The sequence below is a fragment of the Monodelphis domestica genome, chromosome 2 (assembly GCF_027887165.1).
Source record: "Monodelphis domestica isolate mMonDom1 chromosome 2, mMonDom1.pri, whole genome shotgun sequence".
In the NCBI taxonomy this organism is placed as follows: Eukaryota; Metazoa; Chordata; class Mammalia; order Didelphimorphia; family Didelphidae; genus Monodelphis; species Monodelphis domestica.
The window spans coordinates 131,206,801-131,223,180 of record NC_077228.1 but is presented as its reverse complement, the minus strand read 5'-3'; the positions used below and the strand labels follow the sequence as shown (position 1 = coordinate 131,223,180).

The window sequence follows — 16,380 nt, the reverse complement described above, 5'->3', positions numbered from 1 at the left end:
TTGAACTGGGTTTAAAAATAATGCTCATTTCACTTTAACAGAGTGAGAAGAAAGTCAATGAATGGCCCAGTACCTAGGTAATTTAATTCCAACGATGAGGGAGAATTTTCTTTTTTGTTTTCTCTATTTGAAGACTTTATAGAAGGAGAAGAATTCTTCATTGAATCTGCAGCCCTACTGTTTGGAGGTGGGAGAAAGCCCACCAGTTTCCAATCAGGTCAATTTCTAAATCAGAGGATGAACTCTTACCTCAAAATATCCTATGACAACATATAGTTATCTTTCCAGTCATGAAATCTCAAGAGGACTATAGATAGATTATTCACTGTGCTTTCCCTCTCTTTAGGAAAGACTACATTTAAGAAATTTAGGGAGAGTTCAGTGAACAATGAAACTTGAGAGGCAGTTTCTCTACTTGTTTGCTGTCAGATATAGACCTCTAGAAGATGACAAAGGCTTGGCTACAGCACTGGCTAGTCAGTGCCTCTCTTAAAACAATGTGGTTGGGCGTAGTTCTGACCCTCCCTATTTTAAGGACTCACTACTAACATTTTTAACTTGTAGAAAGCAATAAATTCTTCCTTTCCATTGGATGAACATTTCTGATTGAATTTCAGACATAGAAATATATCATAGGTTTTCATATCAGACATAGAAAAAGTATCATAGGTTTAAAGCTGGAGGAGACTTCAGAGATGCTTAGTCTAGCCAGCCCCATCATTTCACACCTGAGGAAAATAAGAGAGAATTTCAAGTGTCTCTGTGACCTTGTCAAGATCTCCCACCTGCCCTCAATTTCCATATCCTTGAAGTGAGGGAGTTGGACTGGTCTCTAAAGCTAGAGTCCTTTCCAACTCTAAATCTATTAATCCCAAAAGACTTTGACCATAGCCACACATATAAATGTTAGAAATAGGATTTGAGACCAGGTCCTCTGACTCCAACTGCATTAGTCATTTTACTAAACTTTGCTGCCTGACTCCCTTTTGCCCTCCTTTGAAGGATTCTTTATCTTCTATTTCCTCCATTTCCCTGACCCTTCCAGCCCATTCCCCTTTGGGTCTTGAAGGTGGTGTAGAAAGAATATAGGGACTTTTCTTTAATCACTCTGATCTCTTTGAAAAAGTCAGCCAGAATTGGGATACCGCAGAGCCATTCCACTTAGAATTTGCCTCCTTTAAAAGTCTTCTACTTGTTAAATCACCCCAAAGCTGTTTAATTGTTGTCCTTGTGGAAAATTACACAGGATTGTCATCAGCTGTTGCTTCTGGCTGGGCTTTCTGTTCTAATGTAAATAAATGAGGTAACAGATTTAAAGGAGCAAGTTATATTTACCCATATCCTGACTATCCTCTCCAACAGTCTGCCCATGTTATGCAAATATTATCATATTATACTTGTTGTCCCCCCAAACATAGTGGCTATTAAATCTGAATTTGGAAATGACAAATGGGGAATCAATATTGAAACACCATCATGGATGGGGCGACTGGGTGAAGCAGCTGCCCTTTGGGTAATGGTTCTAGTGTGGGGATGGAGGAGGCTGTTCTTCCATATCAAATTTAACCCTTGAAGTTTCAGCTCCCGTGCTTCTTTCTGCACAACTATCTAACAACAACAACTATCCCCATTTTGGGGAAATTGTCAAAAGATGCTTTTCCAAAGTGATCTGAATCGAAGACACAAAAGTTCATGGTCAGGGTAAACTGTTGGGAAAACCAGCTAAAATGGCCTTATTTGAGGAATCTCCTCAATTTTCAAAGACCACGGGTGCAAGGGATGCTGGCTTGTCGTTTATTACACAAAATAAGCAAGGAGGTGAGTGAGAGTACCTTTTTTAATATTCATCATTTTGTGTTAAATAAAGGCTTTCTTGGCTTATCAACCAGGCTTGTATCCTTGACACCATCAAAAACATTGGTAAAACATCTTTCTTTCAGTAGCTGCAGTGCTAGGTCCTGTTCAAAGTGATATTATGTAAAGTCTGTTCTTCCTTCGAGCCTGGGTGCTTACAGTCGAATGCAAACCACATCCAGATGGGCCTGTGGCCAGGAGAGAGAGAAATTGAATGAGCATTGGGCAAGCACATAAATAGTATATTTTGCATAAGCCATAGAGTAAATGGATTTTGTAAGGCAGCCCAGAAAGAGAAAAGGAAGGAAATCGTGGGAGCTTTCAGTCAAAAGGAGATACAGGGGCACGTACCTCTATTTTTACAGAAGGAGGTATTAAAAAGTTATGTTCTAAGGAAAGGGAAAAAAGCATTTATATAGCACCTGCTGTGTGCCAAGCAGTGTGCTAAACACATTACAAATATTATCTGATTTGTTCCTCACAACAGCCTTGAGAGATGAATGCTTTTATTAATTCCTATTTTACAGTTGAAGAAAGGCAAACAGAGGTTAAATTGGCTTAAATTGGTCACAAGCTAGTAAGTATCTGATTTTGGAGCTGAGCTTACTTTTTCAGGTGTTGGGCTCTATCCACTGTGATACCAAATTGCCAATTCAGGATTTTTACTTCCAATGAAGACTTTGTGGTTGAAAGTATTATTCATAGATACTCTGATTCCAAGTCTGATCTCCATGTTCTCCCAATCACTCTCTCCCCATCTCATAGTTTGAAGTATAAAAACAACTGAATGGTGAAAAATGCAAGGTTCATAAAAGCAGATTCTCTAAAACGATCCCCTCACAAAGGCAACTAGATGGTGTAGGTGCTAGATTTGGAACATGAACTCAAATTCCATCTCAGACATTTTCTTAATTGTGTGACCTTGAGTAAGTCACAGAACTTTGTAGCCTCTGATGCCTCATCTTAAAAATAGATATATCTGTCCCACAGAGTTGTGAGGCTCAAATGTGATAATATATTTAAAAGTGTGGTACAAACTTGAAAACTACAAATGCTGGTTATATTAATAATGATGGTTATTCTTCTTGTTTATGTTGGGGATGTTTTCCTACATTACTTTTTGGTGGGGGAGCTTACATAATATTAGCATTTATATAGGACCTCTAAGTTTTGCAAAGTACCTTACATGCATGTAGGCTCATTTTATATAACAATATTGTAACATATAGGTGGCTATTCTCACTTTTTAGAAGAGAAAATTTGAGGCAGAGAGAAGTTAACTTTTTGTATGTCATTCAATGGGTGAATATCCAACCTAAATACCAAAATAGTTTTCCTAACTCCAGGACCAGTTCTCTAATAATGATGCCAAGCTGCCTGATTGTTGATCTATGGGTCGATGGCCATCTTTCTCTTCTCTACCTACCTATTGTCAAATCCAACATCAGATATGTATTAGCTCTGAGACCCTGGGCAAATCACTTAACTCAGCTTCTGTTTTCTCATCTATAAAATAAGCTAGAGAAGAAAATGGCAAACTACTCCAGTATTTTTTTCATCAAGAAAACCCCAAATGGGGTCATGAAGTCACAACTGAAAATGACTGAACACCTATCCTTAAGACCTGTCTGAAATCCTAGCTCCTCTGTGAAGTTTACCTTGAGTATCCCAGCACATAGGAGGCATGTAGGTGACTCCGTGGATAAAGCTATGGTAATGGAGTCAGGAAGGTCTGAGTTCAAATCCAGCCTCAGTCATTTAACATCTATGTCTAGGCAAGTCTCTTTACCTTTATTCGCCTCAGTTTCCTTAACTGAAAAAAGGGATTATAGCAATTACCTTCCAGAATTGTGGTGAAGATCAAATGGAATAATATTTATAAAGCACTAAGCACAGTGCCTGTCACGTAGTGAAGGCTTAATAAATAGTTCCTTCCTTCCCTCACTCCCTCCTTTCCTTCATTCCATCTCTTTTCTGAACTGCTATAAAACTTTAGCACTGAAATGACACCATTGAGGAAACAATGAAGAAATGAGCTATTAGTTCTAAAGAATCTGTGATTTTGAAATTTCCCTTTAACCCAGGTGGGTAATTTACAAATTATCTGCTCATACATTCAGATCTGAAAAAGACCTCAATGGCCAAATGGTTCTAACTCCCTTATTTTATAGATGTGGAAACTGAGACTTGGAGAAGTTAAGTGATTTGCCCATGATCCACACAGTAATCAGGGTTTTAATTCAGGTTCTCCTACTCCAAATCAAGCAATCTTTCCAGTATCACAAATACCTGTGCTAGGGAATTACTTGAGGTACAAACTCACCCAGGGGCACACAGCTAATAATAATCAAAGGTGGGATTTGAATCAAGCTTTTTATTGACTCCAAGCCCAGTACTCAATCCATTTCTTTGCCATAGTGTGTCTGGCAACAGACACTTAGGAGAAATTCATTTTAGCTGCTACCTGCAATTATTTTTACGCCTGCTTCTCTGTGTCTTTGGAAACTGCTTACTTTCCCGCTTTGCAGTAAAGTCATGAGTTTAGTTGTATCCATATTGAACCTGTGGAAGAGATTTCTGGCTTATACATTTACAAAGGTTTCTTAAATACACTATACAGAGAGGACTGGCTTTCAACTGCATCACTAAATTTTTTTGGATTCCCTGGGAAGCATTAGTTCCAGTGACATTACCTTTGTCAAAAGGTTGCAGATTCTGTGGAATAATTCCTCTTATTACCTGTACTGGAGAGAGGCTCTTCAGGCCTGCTCCAAAGCTCTTTGCTATTGACCCTTAGAAGCAGTATCAAACATTTGTACTCAACCTGTAGCTGAGTTATTTGTGCTTAGAAAATATTTGTGCTGATAACTGTCAGGTGGGAGGAGGGGAGAGCCCCCAGGGCCAGAAGCATAGACTCAAAACAAAACCATCCTGTTAAATAAAAATCATCCATCCAAAGATAACCTGACTACCATTTCCCCACCAATTAAGTGAAGTTGGGTTTAGACTTTCAGAAAGGGAATTTTTTTAGCTTGAAAAAAAGTATTTTTTTCTAATGTAAAAAATGGTCAAATTTCTTTTTGGCACCCTGTTTTATAAAAGAAATGCACTGCTTTTTACTTAGGACCTTTGTCATAAACTTAAACTCCACCCCTCCCACCCCAGCAAGACTGAATATTCCCATAGATGTTCCTAACATTATTTGTGATAGACTGATTTTTAAGTATTATAATGGTAATAATAGCTAACATTTATATAACCCTTTAAGGTTTACAGTCACAAATACTGGACTTTTTATCTTTAGTAATAATTGTTAGGAGGATAGAGCTGGTTAAAATAAATTCTCCTCTACCCCACTGCCTCCCCCCAGAAATTTTTAGGAATCATAAAAGTCCTTAGAGCTTACCTAATTTCTTCATTCTTACCTTTATACCTTCTACACACTTCAGTTTTACCAATGGCCACTTAGGAGAAACATTTTACAGTTCTCTCTATCTCTCTTCCTCTCCTCCCTTCCCCTCTTTTCTCTCCCTCTCCTCCCTCTTTACCCTTTCTCTTACTCCCTCTCTCTCCCCCTCACCCCATGCCTGAGCTCTCTCTCTGCCTTTCTCTCTGTCTGTCTCTGTCTGTCTCTGTGTCTGTCTCTGTGTCTCTGTCTCTCTGTGTCTCTCTTTGCCTCTGTCTCTCTCTCTCTCTGTCTCTCTCTCTCTCATCATATACTCTTATAGTTGGAAGAAGAACCTCAGAAGGCATCTAGGACAACTCATCCTGGGACAGAAATCTTCTAACCTATCTTTCTTTTCTCCCTCTCTGTCTCTTCTTGTTCTCATATGTCTCTGTGTGGGTCCATGTGCCTGTTTCAATTTACTCAAATAAAAATGGCTGAGAAGTTTTGGCTGACTAAACCTTAGACCATTTCTCTGAACCGCTCAGTGAGATGGGCAGCCCAATGTGTTTCCTTTACACTTCCCACTGGCCCTTATCCCTCAACTGGCTTTCTCACCAAGTATATTGAGTGTGTGCAGGGCTCCTCATGGCCTAAACATAAACTATACATGCACACACTCCAAATGACATGGGGTAGTCTGTTGGTATCTGTCATACATAGTCTCCTCATCCCCTACCCACTTCCCCAACCCCCTCCCGCCCTGTAGGCAAATGGAGGGCCCAAGCCACCTGTTCACATTACATCATTGGCTCCCCAGAACACAGTTGCACCAAAGTCCTTAAACAAAGTAGTTCTTCTTGTATTGTTTGCACTCAAAGAGCTGATATCATGCCAACTGATGTCATTGTGTGTCTTTGTGTAACTGCTATGGCAACTGGGCAGGTGGGGAGCCTTGAGCTGATGTCATCGGGAAAGGAGGTATAGAAAGGGAATTTTAAAAAGCTGTGCACAGCTTTTGAGTGTAAGTTGCTTTTGGGGGGGTGTTGTATCTTGGTGTGTGGGTATGTTGTTTCCTTTTAAAACTCCCTCCCTTTAAGATATAACGCAGCCTCAGTGTGCTAAATAATAGCAGCCTAGACACTTTTTTTTTCTTGGCCTTTAGAGTTTTTGTTGTGGCTTGTTTTTGATCAGTACTCATTCACATCAGATACAGAAAAGTGTGCTGCCTTCCTTCTTCCTTCTTCATAGAAAGTGGATGAGGATCTAAGCTTTGAATTCCATGAGAAACAGACTAAGTATTTAGTTGAATTCCATGAGAGACAGACTAAGCAGGTTTTTATAATTATTTAGAGGCCCTCCGGTGGATGGCTATGGCAGATGATTGAATTTTTTGAGTGAGACAGACAGATGGATAGAGCCAGAGAGACAGAAAGGGGAAACATAGAAAGAGAACTCTCAGATAAAGTTAATTTTTTTCTTCTGAAATTTCTCCATGTTGTTTCTCCTTTAAAAATTCTATATGGGCTTCCCTTTATGACCAGAGTTATCTTGGCAGGTAAAGTAGTAATATGTAATATTGGAGAGATCTAAATATGGAAGCCAATTACAACTTCTATGTGTTTTCAGTATGTCTAACTTTCTTCATTTTCTAAATGAAAAAATTTAATTTTGTTTCTTTTTGAATGAGTTCAGTAATTAAAATATTGACCCTTTACATTTTCTAGGAAAGCTATCTCACCAGGAATAAAGTGCCTTTTCCATTTTCTTCTCTATTTCACCTTATCTCTTATCAGTTTTATTGATATCTGCATCCTAAAATATGGTTTAGGTTTTATTTTGTACTTTCAGGGTGGATTACTACAGATGACACAAAGAATATTCAAAGAATATTGCATTAGGTTCTGAAACTGGTGAAGTAATAGGTTTTCCATATCCATTTTAACCTAACCACATTGGTTCTTTCATGGTAGACTTCTGTACTATATCAATATTTTCAAGTCAGTCAGGTATCATAATATCTAAGAGATGTAAACTTATGTGTTCTGTGTTTCAGAGAGGTATCAGCTGATGGATTCTCTGTATGGTTTTGAATTTGCTTCATAGAACTATAGTATTCCTGGTTCCAATAGAACATATATTAGTTATCCATTCAACTAGCCACAAAAATTACCAAATGTCCAATTTTAAAATTTGTTTATTTTCCAAGTAGACCTCCATCTCCATTGGAAGTTGATAAATCCATGAGAGAAAAGTCAGGTAGAAAATGCTGTCAAGAAGACAACTTGAGAGCATCCTTCCTCTTCCATCCTCTCATCCCCCATTCATGAATATAAGAGTGTGATTAGGATTTGACCATCTCCATGAAGGGAAAAAATGATGTGTGGTAATATTCTTGGAGATCAACTTTTGCTATTTATTCCTAGCTCCTAAAAGTATAGATCTTCTAGGTTATTGGGTTTATTTTTTTAAAAAGACAGATCATCCTTTGGATGGACATAGCTTAGGAAACTAAGAAATAGTTTCAGTAGGAGGGGTGCCACCAGTTTATAAGTGGAATAGTATATTAGAAAGAACAGTGGACTTTGAGTCAGTTGTTTTGAGTTCAAATTTTAGTTCTGGCACAGACTAGATTTGATTGTATACAGATTATTTAATCAGTGTTAGCATTTTCCATTTATAAAATAGATGCACATAAAGGCTTATATTAAGAAAGCCCTTTATAAAAGCTGTAAGTCTCTAGATTCATGGAGGTCATTGTTATTGTCAAATAACAAATTATTTTTGAAATGAGTTTGGAAGATGAGAACATAAAAAATGACATAGTTCCTGTCCTTGAGGAGCTTAAAATCTAGTGGTGTGCCAAGGCTTGCCAAAATGAGCTCAGGTATGGTCCCAAATTGAATGTGATCAGGTATATTTTCATTTTATGAAAGCATCCAGTAAAAGTCAAAAAGAAAAATTTATGCATTCTTAGTGTTTTCACTTTATGTCATATGTATCTGTGTTAACTGTCATTAAAGTCATATCCATTTCATGGGACAAAATAAAAAAATAGTTTTCTAAGCCTAATGATTTTCCATTTGAATTTCTCTTTGTTTCTCTCTTTCCAGGTGGACTAAGTAGTTTTAAGCAGAACCATGAAAACCTCTGTGATAGCTCCCTCCAGCTGCAGGAGTGCCCAGAGGGTGTTGGGGGAGCATCTGCAGCCTCCAGTGTGCTACCTCAGTCCCTTCCCCCTACAACCCCTGACATTGAGAATGCAGAGCTAACCCCCATCTTGCCCTGCTTGTTCCTCGGCAATGAGCATGATGCTCAGGACCTGGATACTATGCAGCGACTAAACATTGGCTACATCATCAATGTCACCACCCACCTCCCCCTCTACCACTATGAGAAGGGCCTGTTTAACTACAAACGACTGCCTGCCACTGATAGCAACAAACAGAACCTGAGGCAATACTTTGAAGAGGCTTTTGAGTTCATTGGTAACTATTTCCTCTGGGCATTCCTTCATCATATTTCTCTTATGTTTCTGCTTTGGGGGTATGTTTATCAATTGTTTGGATTCCAAGAGGTTCCCTTTTCTTTTCTCTTTTCCTCTTTCCTTCTTTCCTTTTTTTTAGGGGGGTTTGTTTTGTTTTGAAGACTCCTGCACAATACAATCAAAAGGGATGACATCTAGAACTAGAATGAGGCAATTAGGGCCTTGCCCTGGGCACAAGAATTTAGGGATGCTCTCATAAACACTTACTCCCCTCTTCACCTACACAAAAACCACTAAACTAGTTATTAAGGATAATTAGAGAAAATAGAAAGATGTCAGATAGCATACTCTTTTCCTTTTTCTTCCCCCCCCCCCCATCTTCCCTTACTTTCCTCTGCCCAGGACAACTAATCCTTCAGTCTCTGACCAGGGCAACTAATGTCTTGAATGGGAGATATGGGATATCTCCTCCTTCTATGATTTTGTTTTAAGTTGACTGAACATTTCTGCTGTTTACTGCTGTCAGTCACATAGCCAGTTATGGTTTTGAAAAGGAGTTATCTGGAATACTACCCTCAGAAATTAAATTCAGACTTGTTCAGATAGTGAAAGGCCACTTTGTCTATAAGAGGTGAGCAGGTTATCTGTAGTTGAGATGAGAAGTACATATAAGAGAGTAATAACAACTCCTCAAGGGTTTCACAAAAATAGCTTTGTGAGATAGGTGGAATATGTAGCATTCTTGTTTTACAAAAGAAGAAAATGGGTATCAGAGAAGTTGTAATGACTTACCCAAGGTCACGGGCACAAAACACTCTATCCTCCAATGCCAAACATTTTCACTAACTGTCTCTCATGCCTGTAATTTTCTCTTCCCTCATTTCCTCCTCTTAGCTTTCCTGAGTCCCTTTATGTTTCAGAGGAAGTCTGACTTGCAAGAACCTTCCCATTTCCCCTTAATTTTAATGCTTTCCAATAAAAACTACCTCCAATTTTTCCTGTATATCTCTTAGTTGTTGCATGTTGTGTCTCTCAATATTCTATGGGTTCTTTGAAACCAGGGACTGATTTTGGCCCATCTTTGTATCTTCAGTTACTTAGCAGAATGTCTCCTATCTATTAGGTTGCTTAATCAATGCTAGTTAGTTTGGTCAGTTAAATGTCAAAATCTTCTGACTCCAAATCCAGTATTTTTACTCCCAATCAATCAACAGTCATTGCTTTTAGAACCTACTCTAACCCAGGCATGATGTTAGGTGCTGGGGACTGAAGAAATAACGTGGGTAAATGGTGAACAATCCATGATAGAAAATTGGGTTAGATACTTAACTGTCTGTAAGTATCTCAGTTCCCTATTATGAAGGGAAGGCAAAGTGAACCTTCCTTCACTGGGCCAGAGCACACAAGCCTTGGAAACTAAATTGTATAAAAAGCATCTTTGTTTATTAAAAAAATCAAGGGTAGAATATGAGGATTAAAACACAAGGATGTCCTTGTTCTAAGTCCTAATACTCCAACCCTTCAATCTACATCCATCTCATGATTAAGTCTTCAGGTCTTCTAGCTACTCTATTTCTCCCTGTATCTAGCTAGTTTCTCACCAGACCTTTCTAATCTATCTGATTGCAATCCTTAATTGTTGGTTTAGTTATTTATCTCAGAAGTTGTCTCCAAATTTACTAAGAATGAACTCAAGATGGTTGAGTTCACTCAAAGCTGAGTATGACTCTGAGGTAAAACCTCAGAGCCCCACCAGCAGGATCTTCGGGTAAACCTTCTCTCAGGCAGTGTTGGTAAAACCAGCAGCTATAGATAGATCTTCTGTAAGATGGTCTCTCCAGTGAAAAAGGAACCTCCAAAGGCAGTTCACAGTTTCCTTCTCCCACAAAAATTGAAGGTAGGAAAAACTCAGAAGAGAGCAACAGCCTTCCTCTCCCAGCTCAGAACAGGAAGTGACAGTTGCTTACTCAAACAGCTTCATCTAGCTCCCTGTTCATTCCAGGATCCCTTCCAGGATTCTTGGAATGAGTTCATGCTAGTGACTGAAGACAACATCCAGTATTCTTAAACTTAACCTTATCTACGCTTATCTTTCTATAATTCCGTTCTTATGTGATATAAATATTCAAAGGATGAGATAATCCCTTCTAGCAAAGGTTTCCAAAGACATCTACTGATCAGGACCCTAGAAGACTACAAAATTAAGGGATTCGTGTCTGCCTTCACTATAACTCATTCTTGTCAGAAGTAATGTCTGATGATTTTTTTCCCCTCTAGACCAAGAGGAAAAGCAGGGGAGGAGAGACTACTGCCCATCTATTTCTGGTCTTACCTTAGGCTTAATTTTTATTTGCCAGTGGTTTTTACTTCCTTGTCACAGATTCCTGGAGCACTGCTTGATAGGGAAGGGACATTAAGGCAGGGACCCATTTGTTTAAGGCACAGTTCTAGGAAATCTTATAGGAATGTTAATGAGGTCATGGTGTTTGTATGGGTTTCCTCTTTTGGCTGCCAAGGTTTCAGTTTTCATCACTTAAAAAGTGGTGGCTTAGCACAGAAGAGGGATTAATCTTAGCCCTGGTGAGAAGGTACCATATTCCTTTTGCTTGCTCTACTCAGAAAACTCAACAAATAGAAAAAGATATACCTTTAGGGAACCATATTAGTATCCATAGACAAAGATAGGGAATTAATGCATGAATAAATTAACATTACATTAAAAGAATTAAATGCTTGTTTTGTTTCAAAGTGAGACAAGAACTATTAACATGGAAGTTTCAATAGGCATGGAGAAATGATTATAGAAAATGGATCAAGGTAGTTAGAGGAAGAAGGAACAGACAGAGCTATCAGTAGAAAGTGTTTATGGTGTTAAGAAAAAATGTATATATTCATAGTATTCCTTCATTATAAACATTAGAACATTAAGCACCAGAGCTTGTTTTTCTCCTTTGTTGTTGTTGTTGTTGTTGTTGTTTTGCCTTGTATTTAGAATTATAGAATGTTAGAATAGAGAGATGAGCTCATTGACAACCCTCTGCCCCCTAATTCCAAATTGAAGAAATTGAGGCCAAGAAAATTTTGGCAGGCCAAAGCCACCACAGGGAGGATATTATGGTTGAACTGGGATTCTTCACAGAATCATGCAGTGATGCTTGTACTCTACCAGTATTCACGTTAAGCAGTATACTCACCCCAGTAATAGTTAGTAATTGGTAATTTATAGTCTCCTCCTTTTAGTTTTACTAATCTGTAATTAATTATGGCTATACAGAAACTTTCAGTTCCTTCCTTGACCATATTGAAGCCAAGTTGTGAGCCCTGAGGAGGTTCTACTTTATGGCTTTGAGTAAGAAGGGTTTCATCATCTTCATGTAGGTGAAAAACAGACTGGTGTGTGGTTGATACAGTCTGGTTTAATCAGTGCAGATGAGAAACATGAGGAAATTGTTTCCTTTGCATTGGGTTAGCTAGTCAAACCTGGATAATTTACAGAATTTGGAAAACTTTAAGGAAAAGAGGGGGAGGGAGGAGAAAATCATTCTAGACTATATATACCTCATGTTGGTTAATAAATTAACTAATAAATTAACATTGGAAAATACTCAAAAGGAACCAACTGGGCCAGAGCTGGAAAATACCCAAGTGTATGTTGGGGGGGAAGGGAATAAATAAATTGAAGAATGACCCAAACCGACATTCACACAAATGCAGGTGGGGCTATTAATTTTTCAAACCATGGATAAATCTTGAGTTAAATAACCCTGACTAAAATTTTGTGCCTGCACCCTCAATTTTGTGCTTTTGATTTGAGGAAGCCTTAACCAGCTTGATTTACTAAATTGTTTGGAAGAATGAAATAGCAAGAAAAAAGCAGTATACAGAAGAAAACATTTTAAAATATATGCTTCTCACTGTTTCATCTTTGGTTTTCTAGAAGAAAAATTAGGTTTAGAAGATCTGATTAGATTTTTGAAAGCCAGTAGGAAATAGCTTAGGGAAATCACATCCTGATATCTCTGTCTCCTATCATGCTACTTTTCAAACTGATATAAAAAGAAGTTGCCTTTGGTACTTGGTTTTTCAGTTCCTTAGTAAAGATATAACCAGACTGCCTAAGTACCTACTATAACTTCTATTTATATATCATCATGTCCATATTTTAATGTCTCTCTCCCTCCCCCTTTCTAGGGAGCTATTTTTTTTTTGACAAAAATTTTAAAAGGAAACCCATTCTTCCTTCTTTTGAGTCTTCATTTTTCTGAAAATGTACCCAGTGGTTCTTCTCTCTGTTGCTGTGGCATTTATACTATGACTTAGTTTCCTACTTGTTCATTCAGCAAACATATATTAAACACTTGTTGTATAGTGGGTACTACACTATATTCTGGGATGATGAAGTTTAGATAGGACAATGTCTCTTGATCTCACATAGCTTAAAATCTATAATTTACCCAGTCAATGGTGCACATACAAGCACATGTATCACTACGCATGGATATTCAGCAAATGTTTGAGTGCCTAGGATAAGTAAGTCACAATGTATACGCTAAAGGTAATAGATTATCTTTTCAAGTCTCCATTTCAGAGCCAGTTAATGTCCTGAAAATTCTGTCACTTAAAACTTTGTTGCTGTTGTTTTTTTTTATCTCCTACTTTACAAATAATGAGGGGAAATTCCTTTTTAAAAAAGTAATTATTAAATGCTGTATATTAAGCACTATCTTTGCTACTAGAGATACAAAGGTTATAAATATTGCTCTTGGTATATATATGTAGACCTAGAAAATAATAAATAGGAAAAAATAAGAAAATAACTACTAACAAGGAAATAACATGACAAAATAGAAAGAATGCTATCAGTGGAGTCAGAAGACCTGGGTTCATATCCTGGTTTTTCCTTTGTGTTGCCTACTTGACCTTCAGCAAGTTAATTAACTCCTCTGTGCCTTTTTTCCTTATCAGGGAAAATGAATTAGAATTTTGAGGGAACTTAGAAGTCACATAGCCCAGTCTCTTTAGATATTCTTATGAATGAAATTATACATCGATGGGAAAACTACAGATGCTGACATGGCTTGTGGGCAACATCATATAGTAGCTAAAAGCAACGGAAGGATATTTGGTGAATCCAATGTTAATTCCTAGCCCAGGGCCACACCACAAACCAATGCAATCAAAATTAGTAGTCTCCTGTCTCTACACCCTCCTCATCATTGTCTGAAACATGGGGGCATTCCAAGTGTAATGTCAGAAAATGTTCTTATATATCCTTGGGCAGAACTGATGAGGACAAATTATTCTGTTGTTGCTACTGCTCACAAAGCAAATTATATTTCCCCACCCCAAAAGATTTTTAAAAGCCTTTCATTTTCTTCCTCCTCACACACTCCTATTATGCTTATTTTTTTTATTCATAAAATCTCTTAAATATAGACCTTTATTCTACTACTATAGCTAACTTCAACTTCATCCAGTTTCTGCTTGCATGAGAGAGTAGGAAACTGTGATTTCATCAATATGGACAACACTTAGTATTGAAACTCTTTCCACCACCACTGGTCAGCAACTCATCTGTCATTAACAGATGTTAACAGAGTTAGCCTGGTTGCCAAGGTCACTGAGAGGCTGTGACTTGCTCAGAATGGCATGGCTCATATATGTCAGAGCCAGGACTTGAACTCTGGTTTTCCTGACTCGGTATTTAATCTTCTATCCCCTATACTCTCTTATTGTGACCTGGCCACTAAATTGTGCTTATTTTTAAAATGATTCAATTAATGCTATTTTTTTAAAATGGCACCCACACTCAGATAAAAGTTTAAAACCATCCCTTTCTCCTTTTTTTTCCCTTTTCCCTTCCCCTCTATTTCTACTGTCTTTTTCCAGAGGAAGCTCACCAGTGTGGAAAAGGACTCCTCATCCATTGCCAGGCAGGTGTGTCCCGCTCGGCAACCATCGTCATTGCCTACTTAATGAAGCACACCCGGATGACCATGACTGATGCTTATAAATTTGTCAAAGGCAAACGACCAATTATTTCCCCCAACCTTAACTTTATGGGGCAGTTGCTGGAGTTTGAGGAAGACCTAAATAATGGAGTGACACCAAGAATCCTTACGCCAAAGCTCATTGGAGTGGAGACAGTTGTGTGACCACTGTGTGATGTTATTAATTTGATTTGAGGAGGGAGGGGTTAAAGTTGTTTATTATTATTATTGTTATTATTGTTGTTATTATTATTTTGAGATTGGGGATAAAGTTTGTTAGTTGAAACAAATGTTTAAATCCTTTTTGTTTTTAGCAAGTGTGAGAAGAATTTCACGTCAGATGACATTGAGATTCATGTCCCACAAATTGATCTAAAACAGGGGAACTAAAGAGGTCACATTAAAAAACCAACAGTAGAAACAAAACAGCAGTTGGTATTGGTGTTCCACCTAACTCCCAGCTCCTATTATGTCTCCCTTTTTCAGCTACTTGTAGACGTTATGGCTAAGTAGTCTGTGCAGGTTCATAGACCCAATGAAATTACCTTTAAAAATTAAATTAAATAGCCAAAATAAGCATTAAAAATATTGAAACAAAGAAGGCCTTGATTCTGCCAAGGCTGTTAATACAGAAAACACAAACTAATCCCAACTATGGTCATCAGTGAAAAGAAGGTATCTGGACAGTCTATATCATCTAAAGAGCCCTTCACTCACTCTTTTAAGGAGATAAAAGGTACTGTTGATTATGTTTGCTTCGTATGCTGAGATTTTTTTTTGTTTGTTTTTGTTCTTGGGTTTTTTCCCCCCTCTTTGGGTTTAAAAGGTTTCTAAACAGCAAAGAACTTGACCATCATGCCATATGCCTTCACTGGCTTCTTGTGCAATAATAAAATGTTTTGAGTGTGTAAACCAATTAGAGCTGGCTCTTTAATAATAGAAAAATAGGACAAAAGTGGCCAGCTTGGATTTAGGAAGAAGTAAAACAAAAGCAATGACCTTTTATTCCCCCCTTTCCTTTGTTCCTTCGATTTGACTCTGGTTACAGTGCCATAAATCTTGTTACATATGTATATCAGAATGTAAAAAAAAGACAAAAATTTATTTAAAAATATTTTTCGCACAAAACATTGGTGTGTTTCTGTTGTCTATGTAAAAAAATTCATTTTGATTATAAAAATGAAAATTCTTTTGGCATCTGTGTCTCTTTTTCTTGCCTTTCCCTTACCTAATATTTCTCCTCCCCTGTAGTTCGCTGTACAAGTAAAGGGATTTTTTTTTAAAAAGCATTTATTTGGAGGAAGGAAGGATGAAGAAATGGATAAATGGATAAATACATATATACATACATATATGTTTATATATGGGCATTTAGAGGGGGGATCAGTGAAAGATTGTCTGAGAAGTGTGTGTGAGTGTATGTGTGTATGTATGTGAATTTATACACGCTGACTTTTTTCTTTTTCTGAGAGTGAGTCTTCCCTCTTCAAGATACTATGTTTTTGTTCCTAAATCATTTTCGATCATGAACACCCATGACCATTTTGAGCCGATGAGCTGGCATTTTCCTTTCTTCCAGGGCTCAGTGACCTAGGCTTTGAATGAAAAACCCCATATTCCAGTCTAGCAACAGAATAGTAATGAACCTCCCATCAAGAACAATA

General features: G+C 37.7%; 1 protein-coding gene and 1 long non-coding RNA gene across 2 annotated transcripts in view; one reads left to right on the top strand and one right to left on the bottom strand.

Annotated features, from left to right (window-relative positions):
* DUSP10 (dual specificity phosphatase 10) overlaps positions 1-15,913 on the top strand; it is a 46,359-nt gene extending 30,446 nt beyond the window's left edge. The window contains exons 3-4 of the mRNA XM_001367435.4: positions 8,353-8,727; positions 14,616-15,913. Coding sequence (XP_001367472.1) covers positions 8,353-8,727; positions 14,616-14,881 — 641 coding nt within the window. The 3' untranslated portion in view covers positions 14,882-15,913. The remainder of the gene's footprint in view (positions 1-8,352; positions 8,728-14,615) is intronic.
* LOC130457149 (uncharacterized) lies at positions 1,777-6,035 on the bottom strand. The gene is made up of 3 exons (XR_008916222.1): positions 5,280-6,035; positions 4,319-4,416; positions 1,777-2,042 (listed from the first exon to the last, which is right to left on the bottom strand). It is a non-coding gene; the product is annotated as an uncharacterized LOC130457149 (long non-coding RNA).
* Positions 15,914-16,380: the final 467 nt, after the last annotated feature.